We start from the raw sequence: 19,989 nt of genomic DNA on the forward strand, positions 1-19,989 counted from the left end.
AAGGTAAGCACTAAGTGACATATGCTGGCAAGGTACCTGTTCCATAGGTTTTCATTATTATGTTTCTTGTGTGTTCTTTTAAAGCCTCTTATGCTACTAATATGTTTTCTGAGTAACTGTAATGTTTCTTTAGGAATAACCTTACAACTGTTCAGAAGTTATCAAAAAACTCTCCACCCAGCAGCATTAACTTATGCCTGAGCCTTGTTAATAGATTGCTCTGATCTCAAGTAGCTACCATAAGATGGAATAACTGGAATATTGTTCAATAACCTGAACTGGAAAATTGCAGCTGTGTGATGGGTGAGATCGGAAAGACCATTATTATAAGAATCCTATTCTGCCCATATTGCAACAGGAAATGCTCCTGGGTCTTCTATAGTAATATGCTTTATGAAACACCCTTAGAAACAATCAGTTCTCCCGAGCATCAGCACTGCTATTTAGGGGTTAAAATCAATAGGAGCTTACTGGCTAGAATCCAGTTTCTATGCATTGCTCTGGAAAATGGAAGGGCTACACTTTGTATCAGATTAAGCTGAGTTAAAGTAGATTGAGGCTTAAGGGTTTTTCCATCAGAAAGTAAAATATTAAAGATAGGCAATTTTACCTTGTTCTCGTATTATTTCATTTCTATCTTCCTGATTCAATATTAAGCTGAATTCTGAGAATTCCTGTTGTTTACTGCACTAGCACTCCAATTTAGCCAAGATAATACTGAGAATGTAACATGTTTCTATGTCTGCTTAAAGTCCAGATTTCATTTGGTACTTTTTATTTGTTTTTGTTGCTAGAATATGGGCATTCATTTTTATGACCGTTTGGTTTTTCAGCGCCTCCCAGATGGCTCTGCCCCGAGTGCACATGCTGAATTTTATCTTCTGCCGGATCCTTATGAGGTCAGTCGAAGAAAAACAAGAACAGCTCCAAAAACCTCTGACCCTACTTACAATGAAATTGTGAGTACCATTCACTTTCTTCCACTATTTCTTACTTGTTCGATTTTCTTTACCCACTCTTGAAATAAAATAACAATACATCATTTAGAGCTGTTGCAATGAGTACAATCAAAAAGAAGGAACATATCATAAGCTGAACCACAAATGGCGACAATCTTCTGCTTTGCATCTTTCTCAGAAGTGAAACAGTCTCTTTGTCTTTCTCTTCAGGAAAGCAGTTGGATTATTCACACTGCTCTGTCTTATACCATAACCACAGTTACACACTAGCCAAATGAGACCAAGCATCATTGCACCAAAACCTAGGCTGTTTTGAATGCAGATTTGTACAATAACATAAAAAGTACTAATTGAATGGATGCTGTTATTCAAATTCACATTGAAAACAGACAACCAAATTGGTTGTCACTGTTCTAAATGATAACACAATAATAAATAGCCAGGTTCTTTTTATGTCAAAATGCTAGCAGTTCACAGCCATATATAATTACTTCACACACCACTGAAGTGCTCACTCCTCTGGGGTGAAAAGAAACATATGCATGGAGAAGCATTTACAACAGAATGGGAAGTGGCATAAACTATATTTTTTTGTAGGGGCAGATGAGATTCAAACAGTAGGTGGGATTGGAAATTATAATTATTACATATAACTAATCTCCTAAAGATCTCAAAGCAATTTACAAATGCTCTTTGAGCAGGCTTTAAAGCAGAAGGCATGGAAAATATTACCACTCCACCCTGTTTCATAGATAAGCTATGATGAAGCTTAAGTTAGTCAGCTGAGACTAAGAGTCCTTATCTCCTATTTTCCAAGTCTTGGGGTTTTAATATTTTTCTTTTTCTTTTCCTACATCTATTTGATTACAAAAGTTACCTACTTACACTGATGACTTCCAGCGCTTCTGTAAGTAGGCTCCTTGAGTAGTGTTGCTGCTAACAGCTGAGACAGATTTCCATCCCTATGGTATTGCAGTGGAATAACAGGGAACTAGGCTTTACTTTTTTGTTATGTTCTTTCCTTTTTTTTTGCCATCAAAGAGACAGTGGAATGAGTCTAACTGACCTGTCTAAAGAAATTCCTTTACATTTGAAGGAAGCAAAGGAATATAATATGATTATATAATAACATTCATTATAAAGTAACCAAAATGGAATACAGACAAGAACCAGCCAGCAACACTGGCAGACAATTATCTTTCTAATCATTATTAGACCAAATTGAATGCAATAAAATCCAAAATCCTGCCTGCAATAGGACAGTAGTCACTGGGAGGAGATTTAATTGTGGTTAACAAGCATTCCACTGCTGTAAAGAGAAATTCCATGAAAACTTTAATATCCTTTACTCAAAACTTGCAGCCTTCTTCACAGATGCTCAATCTTTTTCACCAGGAACTGCTAATCACAGTGGGGACATATGGTTCCATTGAACTTGGACATTTCAAACCCGATGCTTGTGCTGTTAGCAGCTCTGTTCTTCCATATGTGATATCATTCTGTATGCATTTTCTGTCCAAGGCTGGTAGACTGAGGCAGAAGCTGCCCCAGGGAAGAAAAACTACTAAAAATATAAGTCAGATGTCTTTTAAGTTAGTTACTGTCTAAAACGCTGTGTACAGAAATGTACTAGCCTTTTTTATGAGTTCATAAGTTTTTATTAAAGCCAAATGGCTGGAAGGAAGCTGTATATTAATTTCTCTCTGTGTTTGAGAATGAGAAAATTCTGAAATGTTCTTCTCTTGGGTATTTTTGTTTTTAGTTTTGTACTTTTATTGCTTATGACTGCCTACAGCAAATTATCAGCCTTGCAAAAGTGCATTTTATTTCTGATTTTTACTCATGTGTGTGAGAGTAAAGACGTGAAAGTCCAGGAGGGCTGACAATAGAATGAACTATGCCAAATGTTTTAGAGTTGCTTTTAACAAATGCTCCTTTTTTCTCTTGTTCCTTTATTTGTTTTTTGGAGTTTGTTGCATTTACGCTGGTATAATGGTGCATTAAAAAAATGATGGTTGAGAAGAAGAGGAGAAAGAACACGTAAAAATGAAATGCAGTGTAAAAAGAATAACATACCTGCTTATAGACCACTGTTAGGAATAAATAAGACTTACTCAGGAGGTTCCAGGGTAGTTTAGTGAAGACAAAGAAAGTAAAAAAAATTGAAAATAAATCTGAATGATTTAAGTTTAAACTCTTGCCAAGAAAAGTCGCAATGACCAGAACCAACTGCAGTGGGGTCTTGCTCATATGTGTAGCATTTGCCCTGAGACATGCTTCAAGGTCTCAGTTGCCCTCAGTTTGTCTTTTGAGTGCCTGCGTGTACGCGCACCCGTGAAATGAGCAAACCTCCCAGCCAAAGCAGAGGGTGCGTTGCCATAATGAAGCCAGAACGAGAGGGAACTCTCTCCATCCTGCTCTTGGGGTGCAGCCAAATGTGAGTAAATATACCTGGGCCCTATCAGTCTGTTAGTGTTACTGCAGTTACCCTCGGAGCAGAGGGGACGCTGGCCTGCAACAACCAGAATAGTCCCAGCAAGCCTGATGGAGGGGGAGGAGGGGATCTGTACCAGGAGCCCCAGCCGCTCCCTCCAGCACTTTGCGTCAAAGCTAATTTGGACAATTAAAAGCAAATCTAGGAACTGTGCCATGGCTACCTAAGGAGAAGCAACTGTCCCGCATTTGCAATTAAAATGTCATTAGACTCCTGTAGGTCAACAGTGCTTCTCTTTCTGGAGCCAGGGATACTTGAATTCCATCCCTAACTGCCCCACTGATTTGCTGCAGGGCCACGTATAACTCACCTCCATTTGATCTAGCTGTATAAAAGGGAGGGAAATATTCTCACTACACAATCATTTCAGGATTTAACTGTTCTGATTATGAAATTCCGGCAAGTGGCATTTGTTTTATCCACATACTAATTCAGTTATCTTCAGACTTTTCTTCTGTCCCTACATCCTGATGTTATATACCTTGCTCCAGCTGAATTTGCAATACCATTTTAGAAACAGTTTACTGGGATCATTTGAAAACCACCCACCCTGCACTATAGGGTCTTTCAGTGCTCAAAGCCTCTTTTTGTCCAAAGATTGAAAGTTGTTCATTACCCCAGTTCACGCCTGTTGTGATCCACCGTACTGAAGATTTCTTAGCTCTTAAAACTTACGTACACTTTTTGGTGATTTAAAGTACAGCTGAAGATGATATCTTTAATGTATTGGCAGAGAAACAAGGCACCTTTCTACAGGTATCTAACAGTGATGTTAGTATCACTTCAGTAATCAAATCATAGATTTATTTTAAATTATATTATCGCTTACTGTCCTTGTCCTTGCTTTTGGGGTTTTCTTCATCATTTCACTTTGCTTTTGGTGGGGAGAAGCCATTGGGGAATTTTTAATTCACATACAATTTGGTGAAATAGGCACAGCAAACATCAAAACCGAAAAGCACCAGGAGTGACTTTCATGACAGCTGTTCCAAACTATGATTTCCAAAGGTTTCTAAATGGAAAAGGAAATGTTTCTCCCTGGTAAGATCCTTCTGGTAAAGCCACTTAACAAGAGCGAGTGGGACAGTTTTTCTTCCCCCCTCCCCAACCTGTGACAGAGGCTGTTCGTCCCCACAGCACCGATTACCCCCCTACACCAGAGAGCTCGCTGTCCTGTCTGTTGGTGCTTGCCGCCAGGGTAGCCTGCTGTCCTCTCTGTTTGGCTCTCGCTGCGACATCCCTGCAGCTTGCAGTGCAGACAAAATCACTCTGTGGTCCCACAGAGCAGGCAGTGAGGCCGGCTAGGGTTGTCTGGGAGAACCAACAATTTTTTGCCTCCTGGGTCCACCCGTGAAGTTCAGAAGCACCTTTCTGTCGCCACTCAGCGTGAGGAACATTGCTGGGACTGAGCCTTTATAAACTCTATCCCTGCCTGAAGGACGACTCCCGTGGCCATTTCTGCTTCTTATAACTGGAGGTACAGAGAGGACTCAGCAGTCCAACCTGCAGACATCCAAGCTAGCGGGGGCTCAGCCTGACTTCTCTTTTCCTCGGCAGTGCCATATGTATAGACTGCATTCACACTGCACAGTAAATCCAAGCAGGTTGTACAGCAAACGCCTTTTAGGCAGTTTCACTTTCCCATTCTCCTGAAGTGACAGTATGTCACTGCGTTTGCTTTTTAGACTGCACAGAGAGATTAAAATTTAAAGCATTTTCCAGTGCAACTAAAATAGCAAAAACATTTCCAGCCATACAAATTTTAGATTAAATGTACTCCTCTTAACAAAGCTTACCTTTCAGGCCTGAAACTAGCTGAGAGCATTCTTTCACATTTTATCAACCCACATGCAGTTCACTCGGCAGTTCTTGATTAATGCAGAGACTGAAACATAGGAATCTGTTCTGAATGCAGCTCATTCTTGTTAGCCTATCACTCCATATATTTTTTAAAACTCAGAAAAAACACCATTAACATTTCATAATTAACCTCTCTGTGTTCTCATAGTATTAAGGTAATTTCAAGGATATTTTAAAAGCTATAGGTTTTAGTAATTTTATACAGACATACTAAGCAAGCTGTCTCATTTAATTTGAGAACTATTAACAGCACTTCTTGAGTAACAGAAAGATCCAAATTTACTAAGTTCCACTTGCTAAATTGGGTCCAATCTCAGAGATGTTCCACATCTACAACTTCTACCAAGTGGGCTGAGCTTTCTGTCATGTTTAATATTTTATGATTCCATTAAAAAATGTAAGTGTTTTATAATAGGCACATTTGAATACAGTTAGCATCCAGAATCATGCATAAAATTATTTGTATTGAAATAGTAAAATTTATACAGACAATTTTCAAAGGAAAATAATTATCTCTTTTAAGGTGTGGGTTTGTTGGATCTAGAACAGCTGTGAAACTTTATGGAAGTCTTGATTAGAAGAAAATTTTGTTTTGCTTTGGCTTGATCTTTTTTAATCCTGGTATGTAGCACAAGATTTAATCACAGGTACTGTACTGAGAAAAAATTCCGAGATACTGTGCACTGATGCGATACAACTTTATAAGACATATCAATGCAACATAAAGTTGCTTTAAGGCACTACTAAGGAACATGTAACAAATACAATATACATAGGTTAAAAAAATTGACATCAAAACTGTTTTCCTGGGGTTTTTTTCCGATTTTTGCAATACCGTTTATCAAAGTATCTGCTACGGAAAGATATTTAAAAATTATAATAACCTACACTTTTACAGAATTACCTATCTTATGTTTTCATGCCGCTGCCTATGATGAGCACTCTCCATCTGAACCTCTCCTCCAGAAATTCAACCATATTATCATTCCCTGGTGAAGTTCACGAAGGATCTGATATTTCCTCACACTGAGTTCAAACCTCTGCTTAAGTCAGATTTTCAATTTTCACAGGGAAAATTATATGTACCTGTTTTTTTTCTCACGCATTGTGCAACACAAGTTTCAGATTTATTTACAAATGCTTGGTAATCAGATTTCACAAGCCTAAACTGGCAGAATCTCTTTTATATAAACTACATAAGGTCAAATATATTTCTGAGGTAAATTCACTAAGTGAAGTGAATTTGGCTTGTGGCTAGTAGTTTATAATTCTGGAGGGCAGTTTAAAGCAATTATTACAAAGTTGTAAGCATCATCCTGAATGCTGTATAGAAGTGTTTTGCCTATCAAATAGATTCACAAATTCGTATGTTTTTTTCTGTTTCACTGTATATTATTTCAGGTTGTGTATGACAAAGTCACAGAGCTCAAAGGCCGTATACTGAAGCTTGTTGTGAAAAGCAAAGGAACATTTGTGGGAGCTGTTAACATTCAACTGAACAGTGTCCAGTTAAATGAAGAAAAGTGGTATCCACTGGGAAACAGTGTAATTTAAATGTTGTCTAAGCAAATTCAATTATTTATCCATGAATGTTTCTTTATCCCATTTCCCCACAGTACATTTTGTCTCAGTTGCCCTTGAGAATATGCAGTCATCTGCTGATCACACACCTTAACATTTCTAATCATAAGGCTGTTGTCTTAAAATTGCTACCATCTTCCTGCAACAGATTCCTCTCAGTATGAGTTTAAGAAATCACATGGTAAGAACTTGTAGCAGCATGCAGGAAATTCTTATGACGACAATAAAGATTTTTGGTTTGTTCATATTAAATAGTACTGTAAAAATACTAAATTCTGTACACATCAAAGTGTGGGGCCTAATTCTTTGCCCATTAATTCCACTGACTGTGTTGAAACAATGCTGATAATGGTGTAATTTATCAGCATCTGCTGTGATCCCACTGCATATGATGATTTCAGCAGAGAACCATGGAATGGTTCCCTGGCTGCCAATACATTTCAGATGTCTAGCAAATTTCATGTTAAATCTTATACAATCAATACCTTTTTTTTTTTTTAAAAGAGCTTAAAAGCTTTGCACTTTATACATTTTGTGCAGTGTGTGTTGGTGTGCTTTTAACTTTTTATATAATGTAGCATTCAATCCAGGATATTAATTTGTCAATAAGATACGTCATTGTTTCTTTTATTCTGACATCCAAGAAGCAAATATAACTGGTGATTTGTGAGGAGAAAGGAGGAGGGAGAAGCTAATATTCACAAATAAATAAAACATATTGAATGTGAGCTTTCAGTGTGGTATTTATTTAAGATCATGCTACAAGGAATCTTTGTTCACCAGTCTTACTGCATTGCACTGTTATGCTGCATAAGGGAATCAAGTCAATACATGCATTGACCTCAGGGCTATAAAATGTATATATACATATTAAACAATGAACATGAGTGGTTCCTTTGAGTTCGCTGAGGCTAATTACGGGCTCTGTTCTTCAAAGCATTTTTACCTAAATTGAGGAAGCACTTAAGCACATCTTTAAAGATTTAGCATGTGAGCAGCCATAATGAACTGTCCGTTATTGCCAGCCTGTTACACACACATAGCTGACTATATATATATATATATATATATATATATATATACACAGACACACACACCCCTTTCCAGGACCAAGGGCATATTTTTAAAACACAGGAGATGTGTTGATTTGTGATCTGTTATGCTGTAAAATTTTAAGTTACCATATACTAAGTAGGTCTGACAATTGTCCTACCAGGTGGAAAAGTGGTCAACAGAGGGATAATAATGCCAGAAGCTGAAGATAATTGCCACCTTCTCCCAAAGGACACTCACAAGTCAGTCTTCAGATGGTAATGTTGTATAAAGCTCCTGAAGTGGGACTAGGAGCGTTATTTAGGAAACTAAATAAGCTGGAGTTTTTCTCAGCATCAAACCAATTGACTATGTCACTTGGTCAGTTTTTATCTGAGAACAGATACACCAGATTGCCTGGGGAAATTAAACTCCTCCTCAGTAAAGGGAGGTGGGGGGAGCTCTGCTTGAATATTAATATTAGTAGTATACTTCAGAGCTGAAAAAAGCTATAAAATATTTACCACATGAAAGGTATATTGGCTAGCATACAGATATGATCACTACAAAGATCAGTAAGTCTAACATTTTAGATTCTAGGCTCTCCTGGGTAAAGAATCAAGTGACTTGTCACTCAAGCACAAAAAACACATTGAGGTCAGCTTAAAATGTTATCAAATTACCTGACCTTACAGTTTAATATCGATTTTAGGTTCTTCTTAGTCTACTGTCTTCGTTTCCTTATTATAACTATAATGCAATTTTCTAATAGTGTTATTTCCTGTGACATTTTCTAATCATTGTTTACCACATGCCCTGATTTTCCATCTTAGAGCAGCATTAGATAAAATACCATTAAAATGGCATTAAATAAAGAAAGCATTAAAATATAATATTGTCAGAACTGTCTGCAAACATAAGCAATACTGTTTGGTATTGAAGAAAGAAACCTATCAATATAACATCCTTTCTTTTTTTTAAAAAAAAAAAAAAAAAAAAAAAAAAGCCATGTTTGAGTAACAAGTCTGCAATTAACTGGGTAGATATAGTCCTGTGGAAGCTCAGCAATACTTCAGCTTTGTAAGGAAGATGGGAAAATTGTGTCTTATGGGCAAGATCTCAGGCAAGAAGTTGTCCTCGGAGATCTTAAATCACCATATCAACCCTTGACTTTTCTAAAATTCTTCTAGTCCACCTCAAAGCATTGTGCTTCCTGAGGTCACAGTAAGATGTATCCTGAGCTCCCTGCTGCTATGAGGAACTTAGCCCTTTACAAATCAGTCTGTGAAGTATTTGCCTTTCTTTAGCAGCAGGATGTTCAAGACTAGGCTAAGAAAAGGTACCAATATTATCACCTGAGTTTTTGTCATTTTAAGAGCTGGGTTTTTCTTAAAACTATTTTATCAGGTAGCAAAATTACAGTGGACATTAAAGAGTTATAGCCCAATCAGAAGCTGCTGTTATTACAAATTTACGTTGTATGTGTAATTTTTCCTGTTCCCTTGGAAAGATACAATAGTAAGAAATTTTGTTCAATACAAATAAAAATGTCAATGTAATATGCTTATAATTTTGCAGTCTCAGATCATAAATATTAGACTATTATTCTCACTGAGTAATTAATCATAATTTTGAAATTACCTGCAAATGAAATTATTAACTGAATTTTAAAAATGTCAAAAAAGTCTTCAGTCTTTATGAATTAGTTCTAAGTAATGGTAGGGCCAATGTCAGTAGCCACTACTTATTCAGGATACCATTTACTCACACAAGAAGTCCCATTAGCTTAACAAAATCATTGAGAACAAGCCGCTCTGGAAAACAGACCACTGGGTTGTTGCAAGCCTAGTGACGTTGCTTTATTGAGCAGGGTGTGATCCTCCAGAACAACTGCTACTGCAGAGCATCATTAATAGTACCAGATATGAACAAACAGTGATGCAGGTTCGAGATTGCCACCATCTTTGGACAACAGGGGAACGTTACGGTAACCTATAAATACAATGACACTTTATTAGTGCATTAAACACAAACACAAAGATTATGATGGATTGGTTTTATGATCTACTATGCCAATAAAGCATAATTTCTGATTCTCTAAATAACTCTTTAAAATAAACTGAAATGATACAGAACCCAAATCCCATTTCTACTGGTTTTCTCCTCTACCTATACAGTATTTTAATTCTGGCATTTTTGGACACAGACTGAAAAACTCCAGTGTCTTTCAGAATGTGGTGTTTTTCAAACTGAAGACTTTCAGCCCAATGATATTTAAGCATGGGGAAAGCATACATTTTAACATCCAAAGATGTTACGCACTGTACGCATTGTTCTGATAGCAAATTAAACTTTTGAGTCGACAGTGATAGTGCCTTAGAGAAGAATGGTATTGCAGCAGTAATGCACTGTCCAGCTGAGGCAGGAAAAAAAAAAGCATAGTGTAAGATCTTCTACCATGACATCTTAAGTAAGTCTGTTAAGATCTCTTTTTACATATGAGTGATTCCCAGCACGCCTAGAAACTACATGTTCATCTGGTTGTTGAAGCATTTGGAGAAGCTATAGTACTCAACTTCAAACTTACTTGATTAACTTACCTGCTTGCAAAACAAAACAATCCCCTATCCAAAACCCCAAACCTGTATTGCTTTATATGACTGTAAATGTCCATTATTTCATAATAATAAGCAATGTCACTTTTGATGAAAAAAAATTCTGTCTTTCATCTATGTATATATAGCTGCATTTATTTAAGTAAGTATCTATCTGTTAAGTATCTATGTTCAGAACTGCAGTTTTCAAAAATCTTTCTTTAGGTGTGTCTGCACATGTGCGCAGTCTTTGGGACCCTCATTTATTTGGGTTTGGATCTTCTTCATTCTTTTATACAACATAAAAGTTCACCTGGCATCTAAAGTTCAGCTTCTGGGCAGCAGATGTTAAAGCTGACTCCAGGCAATATGCATCTGAGATCAACCTTTTACAGCATGCACACAGTGTGTGGAAGACTTGGTTTATTTCCTAGCCAAAGATACACTTCAGGGACTAAGACTCATTTCTAAAGATTGTGTTCCAGCCCCTACCTACAGAATAGCCTACAAAGTGTCCCAAGAGAAGTAAAACTTCTTTTTTTATTGAAATTGTTCCAATTTGTATGAAATAATTAACTATTCATTGATCCAGTGATAACAGCAGTAATAATTGAATTCCTGTCCTGTATTAGTGTTCTACATGAGAGACTTGTTGGGACAGGGACTGTAACCAAGGACCCCCCTCCTCTTGCCTTTAACCACCCAGGTAGGGAATTATTCTCACCTTCAGCCCCTCTAAGTATACCTACTTAATCATTGCATGAAAAATCAAATGCTGCTACAGGTGGGCAGCAGGCATTCTTCCCCAGTGTAATCTACAACTGAGGTGGGAGGCTGCTGCTGGGGAAAGGCAGGCAGTGATGATATACATTTGAATCCTTTCAAGAGATAACGCAGGAGAGGGTGGCAATGGCACAACTTTGTCCCACTGCCTGTCAAAGAAAAAAAAAGATGTAAGCACTGCTCAGCTTTTGGAAGCAACTTGCTCTCGGGGACACCTCAGGGTTATGAATCCTAAGGAAGGAGGGATAGTCCTGTAGTGCAGATTAAAGCAATTGGAACTGTGAAGAGTAAGATTTAAATCCTAACTCACTCTTCAGCATGGTTTAGACAGTTCTTTCCTAAGAAATCTAGACTGTTGTGACTCACTCTGCAAGACACATTGTTTTCCCCTTTCACTATTTAGGGTGCTTAGGCCCCTAAAGCAAAACCATGGTTCCAGATCTGGAATCCAGAGGTCTCAATGTTAAGCATTGCAATAAACTTTGATATTATCTGTCAGTTCATCTCTTCGCATTTCATTTATGCCTCTGAGCATCTTGATGGCATCTTGCATTTTTTTTTACATTAAGTGGGTGTTGGTGCAGTGTGTTTGGCAGTGTTTATAGCTTTTGTACCTACACTCATTTCCTAGCATTTTTAATTACTCCACTTAAAAGCTTTCCTGTAGAATTTGCGTGCTTTTACTTTTCCAAAATATGAATCCCCAATTTGTGACTGAAATTAATCATACAGGCACATTAGAGATATACTGAAAAACTGTACAACAACAAAAAAAGAAATTGATGATTTTACGAGCATATGTAAGGTTTAGTGTCTGCTATTTAAATTTGTCTCAGACATCGTGAGTTGGCAGGGGTTTGTGTTTTTTTCATTATGCTGAAATATATAAATGAAAGGAAAGTAAAAGGTGATCGGTGTAAAAATTCATGTTGGAGAAAAGCAAGTGTGCTTTAAGAGTAATGTCTTTGTTCTTGTGTAACTCCTCAACCTCAGCTAAGATTCACAAACAGCTTTATGACTTCAGAACCTGGAAAGAAAAAGCCATTAAAAACCCTGTTAAGCTTAATAAAAAGGCACAGTGCCCAACCTGTTGCCTTCACATCTTCATTCACTAATAAATGTTGTTTGTTTGTTTTGTCAGAAATAGCTTTGGAAATTCAATATAGTAAACAGCCATTTCACATAAGCCTTTCTCCTTGGCCTACTGACTTCTGTGTCTCCTCTTTATGTGCAGCCTATTAATCATGCAAGATTTCAGAAGCTATATTGATGTAATAAAAGAAACACTACCAAGGAAAATACCATAAATATTTTGCTTAATTTATATTCTTCATTCTCCACTCTGAAAAGTTGTAGATAGGTTACCTGAGGTTTTGGGTTTTTTTCATTTTGTTTTAATCTGGCTTGTATTGGATTTTGAGCCTGAGTAGAAAGTGCACAAAACTCTTGCTTTGATAGTAGTTCTGACTAATCTCTCTTCCTGTTTGCTATTATAATGAGTTAAAATACCGTCTGAGCAGTTTCTATCTAGAATGGAATACTGCAGTAGGAATAATTAACTGTCATTAATATTCTTTTGATTTCTATACTGTGGATTTGCATTCAGAGACTATAATGACTTAGAGTGCCATTTTTAGGTATGGTTGTACAATTCTCCTTTAGGAAATAAATATAATGCTGTACTTTATCAATACTACAATAATGATAAAAGCCTAGATTTTTTGAGTTGTTATAGGTGTCTTTACCTTTACTCAGGCTCAGCAGTGGTAAAGTGTATTGACCAAGGAATTCATTTGCAACCAGAGATATCTCATCCTCCACACAGAAGCGTATCAATGCCAGTTCTGGAACTTGGACAGTAAAAGAGAAAGTTTCATCCCATCTAGGGCTCAAAGCTAACAAAAAGAGAAAATACACAGTATCAAAATACCATTTCATTTTTTCTACTTAATATCTGAATTATTCTATCTGCTATAGCTAGTCTGAACTGGTAAAGATTCATTCTTTTTCCCCTAGATTTCTGTGTCCATTTAAATAAATGAGACTCCCACTGACTGCAGTGGTATATAGGTCACATCTTTTGTATAGATTATTAAGTTAAAACTGTCAGAGGGAAGCTCTCAGAATGAAGCAAACAGAGCGAGCTTGGGACTTCCCTACAGTATGCAGGCCAGCCCCTTCTAAGGATTTGTCATGTATTAGCTACGTAATAATGTATATCAAAAGCCTAAGAAAGTTGGTGGTGTCTCTCAGAAGAGAGAAAAATGGGACAGCGATCGCCAGGTTAAGAACCTCTGCTCAACTTAAATTTTCCTATAGCCATACCAGTTTCACGGTTTTGCAAAAGTTTCTACTTTCACAGTGTTGGAAATGAGGCAGGAGCTGAATACATTAAGGTAGTAAAGCGATCACTTGACTAAAAATACAAGAGGATGTGGAACAGGAGGGGGGTGCTTTGTCTTGAGCAATGTTCATACAGAGAGAAAAGAAATTCAGGGGCCGATTTAAAACAGCAGCCATCTACAAAAAGGAAAAAGGAAAAATAGAAGGCAGAGGCACAGAAGAAGGGTGATCACAGGGAACTTTTAGTCTGAGACATCAAGATCTATATGATAAAGGTAAGGGAATGCTCGAAGACAACTACAAAGAGTACACACTTCACCTGTTAAGCAATTAAGGGACTAGTCCTACTAGAAACTTCACATGAAGTAAGTGAAGAAGTCACAGAAATTTCTTCAGAAAAAATGTCTTTAAATTTACCAATTAGTGTACTGGGTTTGGCTGGGATAGGGTTAATTTTTTTCCTATCAACCCCTATGGTGCTATGTTTTGGGTTTGTGACCCAAACACTGTTGATAACACGCCAACATTTTAGCTATCGCTGAGCTGAGCTCACACAGAGTCAAAGACTTCTCTCTTTCTCATGCTGCAACCCCCTCCTCCCCATCCCAGCGAGGAGGCTGGGGGGCATAAGAAGTTGGGAGGAGACACCAGCTGGGACCCCAACGGACCCAAGGGGTACCCCAAGCCATATAACATCATGTTCAGCATAAAAAAGCTGGGGGAAAGAAGGAGGAAGGGAAGACTTTCAGAGTTACAGTGTCTGTCTTCCCAAGTACCCATAACACATGATGAAGCCCTACTTTCCTGGAGATGGCTGAACACCTGCCTGCCAATAGGAAGTGGTGCAGGCATTCTTTATTTCGCTCTGCTTGCACACGCAGCTTTTGCATTACCTATTAAAGTGTCTTTATCACAACCCAAGAGTTTTCTCCCTTTTGCCGTTCCAACTCTCTCCCTTCTCCCACTGAGGGAGAGTGAGCAAGTGGCTATGTGGGGCTGAGCTGCTGTCCAGGGTGAGCCCACAACAGTAAGTAAAGACAATGCATTCCATCTTCCTTCAAGAGAGCACTAGTAACTAGGAGAGTTTGTGCTTCCTTAACCTACTAGTCTACAAAAATGGCACATAGCATGAACTTCGGCTACAGATTATGTGCCAGAAGATCCTACTCTAGAGAGAAATAATTGCAGTCTCTAAGTACATAACTTCTTAGGATGAAAAAATGGTACTTCCTTATAAAATATTATTGTGCTTTGTTCACAGTCAAGAGAATAAGGCTGATGCTCACCATTGCTCTTTATAACACTAGATTTTTTTTTCACTTGATCTTCTGGCACACCGTAAATTTCTATCTGCACTAAAGGGTCAGCTTTGTTAGTCTTCGACAGGTTACTGGGTGGTAACTGATGACCACTGATGAGCTGGAAAATTAAAGTTATAATGTATTGAGAAAACTGTAAGAATGAGCTTTACATAGTAGCCATAGTAGTAAAAACTAACTGTTCCATAAGAATCTACTGTAAGAAGCATACACCAGCCATAAACTGTTACAAAAATACATATTAAAAACAATGAAATTAAGAATATGGTGCTTCCCATTTAATTTAATTCTTGGCTAATTTCATATAGAATCATAGAATAGTTTGGGGTAGAAGGGACCATTAAAGGTCATCTAGTCCAACTGCCCCTGCAATGAGCAGGGACATCTTCCACTAGACTAGGTTGCTCAGAGTCCGATCCAGTCTGGCCTTGAACACTTACAGGGATGGAGCACCTACCACCTCTCTGGGCAACCACCTGTTCCAGTGTTTCACCACCTTCGTTGTAAAAAAAAAAAAAAACAACAACAACAACAACAAAAAAACCAAAACCCCCGCAAAAAAACAAAAAAAAACCAAAAAAACCCCACCACCAAAACCACTGATATCCTGTTTTAGATAATAATTTTCCGATTTAAGTTTTTATTCAATAAATAGCCATAAAAATTATAAATTTTTTTACCATGTAAAATAATAACGTTGGAGGAATCAGTCTCAGGATTTTTGCATTTTCTGAGATCAACCTCATGAATTTCTATTAAAGCTGTGTCTAGTGGACCAACGCTAACACCCATGGTGACATCAGCATTGTGTTACAGAGTATGTAGCAGCCTGCCTCACCTATGTTCCTTCTCTTTCACAGTAGCACATAAAAACTCTGCATTTAGTAGGCTCCCTGATGTTTTTCTCCTTAATTTAGTTAGTTACCTGGAAATTTTGCCTCAGACTGCCCTGTAATCTGGCACCCAGCCTATGAAAGGATTTATGAAAGTAAGTCACAAATTTGTCTGCTTTCTATCTATATTTCAGGACACCTAGGAGAGAATAACCATCTGTACAGTAATCTGCTTTTTAGAAATCAATATATGGAATGTATCAAGAGAGATATGCAAGCCTAGGTGAAAGATATGACTCTTATGATCCAGATCTCAAACTAAGCATCAAAACTCATGACACAGATTCTTATTCCCCGTCAACCCCCCCCACCCCCCCCCCAAAAAAACAAAAAAAAAAAAAAAAAAAAAAAAAAAAAAACCAACCCACAAATTCCACCTTTTGCTCAGGTATTTTCTATAACACCTTGCACCAAGAAAAGTTCTAACCTGAAACATTGTAGAGCAGTGGCTTAGCAAATCCTGACGCTATCCCCTTTCTTCCTAGAAAATACCTACTACCTTCATTAGAAAGCTTTGCAAGCTGCAAGCATTGATGGACTGCCCACTTAGAAGCGGGGGAGGTTCATTGACATACCCTGAATGTCATGATGAAAATTCAGCCACACCATTGTCCTGCTTCCCACTCTTACTCCATTGCTAGATCCAGTCTTAAGTCTCCCACAGGGTGGGAAAAGACCGAGCTCTTTCCAGCACACTATGACCCAAATCCATAAATCCAATCAATTTTTGAGACCCAAGGTGAAGCTGACATACAGAGAGAGTAGTAAATAACATAGTAGGCTCAGAAGTTTCCATATGAAATACCTTGAATATTTGTATTTCTGCTTCAAAGGCTATATGCTGCTTGTTAAAGGGAATTGTGGCACATCAGGTTAAGGAGGACATTGAATTCAGTAAAATCAGGCCCTGTGTGATTTTTGTGTTCACTTATGTTCTTCATTCATTCATTCCCAGTCAGAGAGATTTGACCCCAGATGTTTTATATCTTTGCCCTCTGCTAAGTAATTTCTCCATTCATGAAGTTAGTAACTCTTCTTTAGCAGAAACTGTTTTTCCTTTAACTCCTGCTCCTGACTCTTTTTGTCTTCAACCACCATTTCCTGGGTTTTGCTGCTGACTCTATGAATGGGGCTCTCTGTGCCCTACAGTCCCTCAGCTGGTGGGATGCCATTGCTTCCTTGTATCCTGCACTACCCAGCCTGTCATCTCAGTCTATGATGTCCTTTAGTCTAAAAAGCTGCCTTTCTCTTTTCCAGCTTCTTCCAAACTCAGAGATTTCCTTCCCATTGTCAATGACTTTGTCTGTCTCCTGCATTACAATTGGGGATTTCTCCTCATCTTAATTAACGCCAGCTGTATACACATAAGGGCTAAAATAACTGATGTATATGCATGGGTGCTTGAAATCACCCAGTAATGTTTATTCATAACTGGTATGCCCACTGTTAGGACACTAAAACGTTCTTGATTAGGTGTATACATTATGTAAGTATTTTATAATTGTTATTAGCTAATGTTTTATCTCCATTATTTATTTCTCTGAAAGGAACAAAATAGCAATTATAAATTAATTTTATGCTAATTAAATAGCATTTATGCAAGTAGTGTACTGTGTAATCAGAAATAGCACTTTTTCATTGGGAAAAGCTAGTTTTTTAACTAGTGAACATTTATAAAACATCTACTTGACCTCAAAAGAAGGGTTTTTCTAACCCATTATGTTTAAATGACATGTATTTCTAATATTTTTAAGAAGTAAATCAGATTTTAATTTGGGCAAAGTAGAAATAATTCAAAGGCTGATTGATTCATCCCCTTTCTTACACTTATTTGTATCATTTTAGGATGATAAATACTTTTATGTATGCATAGGAAGATAATGAAACTTAAAAGAAGCATAAAGCTTCCTATTGTGTCTTTAAACATTTCCAGTTGTCAATTAGCATTATAATAGTGTATGTGATATTTCTAATACTTAAAGAAAATAACACCAAAAGTACACATTCAGTTTCTGAGTTTTCAGAGTTCAGTCCCCACAATCGTAACTAAGTCCCTTTGTCAGCTACACTTGTGACACAGTGCAAGTTATATTTATATTTCTGTACACAACACCATGAAAAATCATGTACTTTTACAAACTGTTGTAACTTCTGAACACCTACATATTTTTAGCAAACGTAAGTGAACTACAGATGGGAAACCACCTAAGCAGCAGCAGATACTATATGAGAGTTTTAACACATTGTTAAAAAACAATATTAAACTTCCCAACAACCAGGAATGGGGTTAAAATGAGAAACCAATAATAGATGACAAATAGGTCTGAGCTACATAACATTTGTTTTCATATTTTATGAAACAAACCAACAATTAACAAAGCTTACCCTTATTGAGAGAGACATTGGTTTACTGTATCTTCCCACATTGTGTGGGGTAAACGTTGAATTGCGATTTCTCAAGAATTCTGGTTTCAGAATATAGCCACAACCACCATTGTCTAGGAATTTTCCATTTTGCAATTCCATTTGTACTCCTGGTGTCTGGAAGTTTAAGGCCACTATAAAATTAAATAAATATTGATTTTAGTGAATTAGAATTGATACCATTTTATAAAACAACTCTCTGACAATAATAGCAAAACCAAAAGCAAATGAGATTAAAATACAAAATATCTTTCAACTCATATATAAGATCCTGTTATTTCTCTTAAATTTAGCAGTATTCAGTAATGAATGATTCATGCACAAAAGAAGTGCACTATTTAGAACTGCACCACATTTTAAGAATTACCCTATAGGTCTTTTTTACACTGCAATGTGTTGTGTGTTTTCCTTTTTCTTTCTAAATTAGACCTTGGAGAATATGAAATGAGAGATCTTTTTTCTCTATAAGGACTAAATTCACATACTAGTTTCTCTACAGTGGCAAGACCCTCCACCCTGCTTACAAAGTTCTGGTGCAGAAGGCAAAAACATAGGATTGTAACTAACCTTTGTTATGGTGCAGAATTCGTCATAAAAGCATGTCACAAAGAAGATCAAGAAGCTTTAGTTTAGAATTAGAATATTCAGTGCAAATACATATAAGTTTATAGAAGTAGAAGCAATTTTAAAAGTGTTCTTAAATTTATGTAAGCAAAATCTCTTCAAGCTTAATCCTCCAATACTGGTGTTTATTGTTAGTATGCACATGAGAGATTTTCCTTTCCTTGGCAGCTCAAAACATTTTTGGTTTTGCTGCAGCAGCAATAATAAAATAATACACTTCTCATCAACCGGATATTGTAATTCATGAGATAAAGCCAACATTGAAATAGACCTGTTTAATGAAATTTTCCCCTATTCCGGTACATTGGAGCTTCCTGTTATATTCAAAATAGAAAATGCACAAGTCAAATCAGCGAAGTGATAACAAAACATGTGTTAAATAGAAAATGATAAAAAGTCATTTACTTGATGGCTTGGTAGGAAAAAAAATGAAGACTTTAAGCAGTACAAGTGACTCCTCGTAATAATTCAGGAAGAGGACCTTATTACATTTTCCTATGAGATAATACAAATGTATTAAGTGTTGACTGAACATTTGGCAGAATTCAGAAATCCTTATCTCATGTGGAAAATGCAAGAAATTTGGATCTGTTTCACTGCAAAAATTATTTGTTTCTTCACTGCTTTGATGATCCTAAAAATCTGTAGTAAATGACACAAATAGGAACATATCTGTAGAGTGAAGCAGCTGATACTACAGACCTAATGTTTGCACTACACATGTTTTCGGTGGGATTACTTCAGAAGAGCTCTAGCCTGGTCCCATGACCTCAATAACAATTAATGGCTGGAATACATCAAGTGGTCCCAGAGTGCATCCTCTGTTTCATCTGAAAGGAATCCCATCTGTGCTAGCTAAGATTGCTCTGTAACATGAACCAATGTGCAGTAAGCAGGAACAATTGGGAACCTTGCCTAAAAAAAACCCAACCAAACAAAAAAACCCCAAACCAACAACAACAAAATACAACATGCACTCCTGCTTTGAACTAAATGCTAATGTCAATGCAGGCATAGGTCCTGTGTCAATATGCAAAGAAACTTTAAGCTTATTTTACCTTTGACAACAGAAATTAAACTTCA

The 19,989-nt window shown here is 37.1% G+C and overlaps 2 protein-coding genes across 2 annotated transcripts in view; one reads left to right on the forward strand and one right to left on the reverse strand.

Annotated features, from left to right (window-relative positions):
• PIK3C2G (phosphatidylinositol-4-phosphate 3-kinase catalytic subunit type 2 gamma) overlaps window positions 1–7,776 on the forward strand; it is a 210,224-nt gene extending 202,448 nt beyond the window's left edge. The window contains exons 32-33 of the mRNA XM_030041510.2: window positions 834–959; window positions 6,715–7,776. Of these exons, the coding sequence (XP_029897370.1) occupies window positions 834–959; window positions 6,715–6,867 (279 nt within the window). The 3' untranslated portion in view covers window positions 6,868–7,776. The remainder of the gene's footprint in view (window positions 1–833; window positions 960–6,714) is intronic.
• A 1,899-nt stretch (window positions 7,777–9,675) lies between these two features.
• The window catches only part of PLCZ1 (phospholipase C zeta 1), a 45,047-nt gene continuing 34,733 nt past the window's right edge, over window positions 9,676–19,989 (reverse strand). Inside the window, exons 9-12 of the mRNA XM_030040973.2 lie at window positions 18,244–18,416; window positions 14,933–15,065; window positions 13,049–13,198; window positions 9,676–9,918 (exon numbers count right to left, since the gene is read on the reverse strand). Of these exons, the coding sequence (XP_029896833.1) occupies window positions 9,836–9,918; window positions 13,049–13,198; window positions 14,933–15,065; window positions 18,244–18,416 (539 nt within the window). The 3' untranslated portion in view covers window positions 9,676–9,835. The remainder of the gene's footprint in view (window positions 9,919–13,048; window positions 13,199–14,932; window positions 15,066–18,243; window positions 18,417–19,989) is intronic.

This window comes from Aquila chrysaetos, chromosome 17 (assembly GCF_900496995.4).
Source record: "Aquila chrysaetos chrysaetos chromosome 17, bAquChr1.4, whole genome shotgun sequence".
NCBI lineage: Eukaryota > Metazoa > Chordata > Aves > Accipitriformes > Accipitridae > Aquila > Aquila chrysaetos.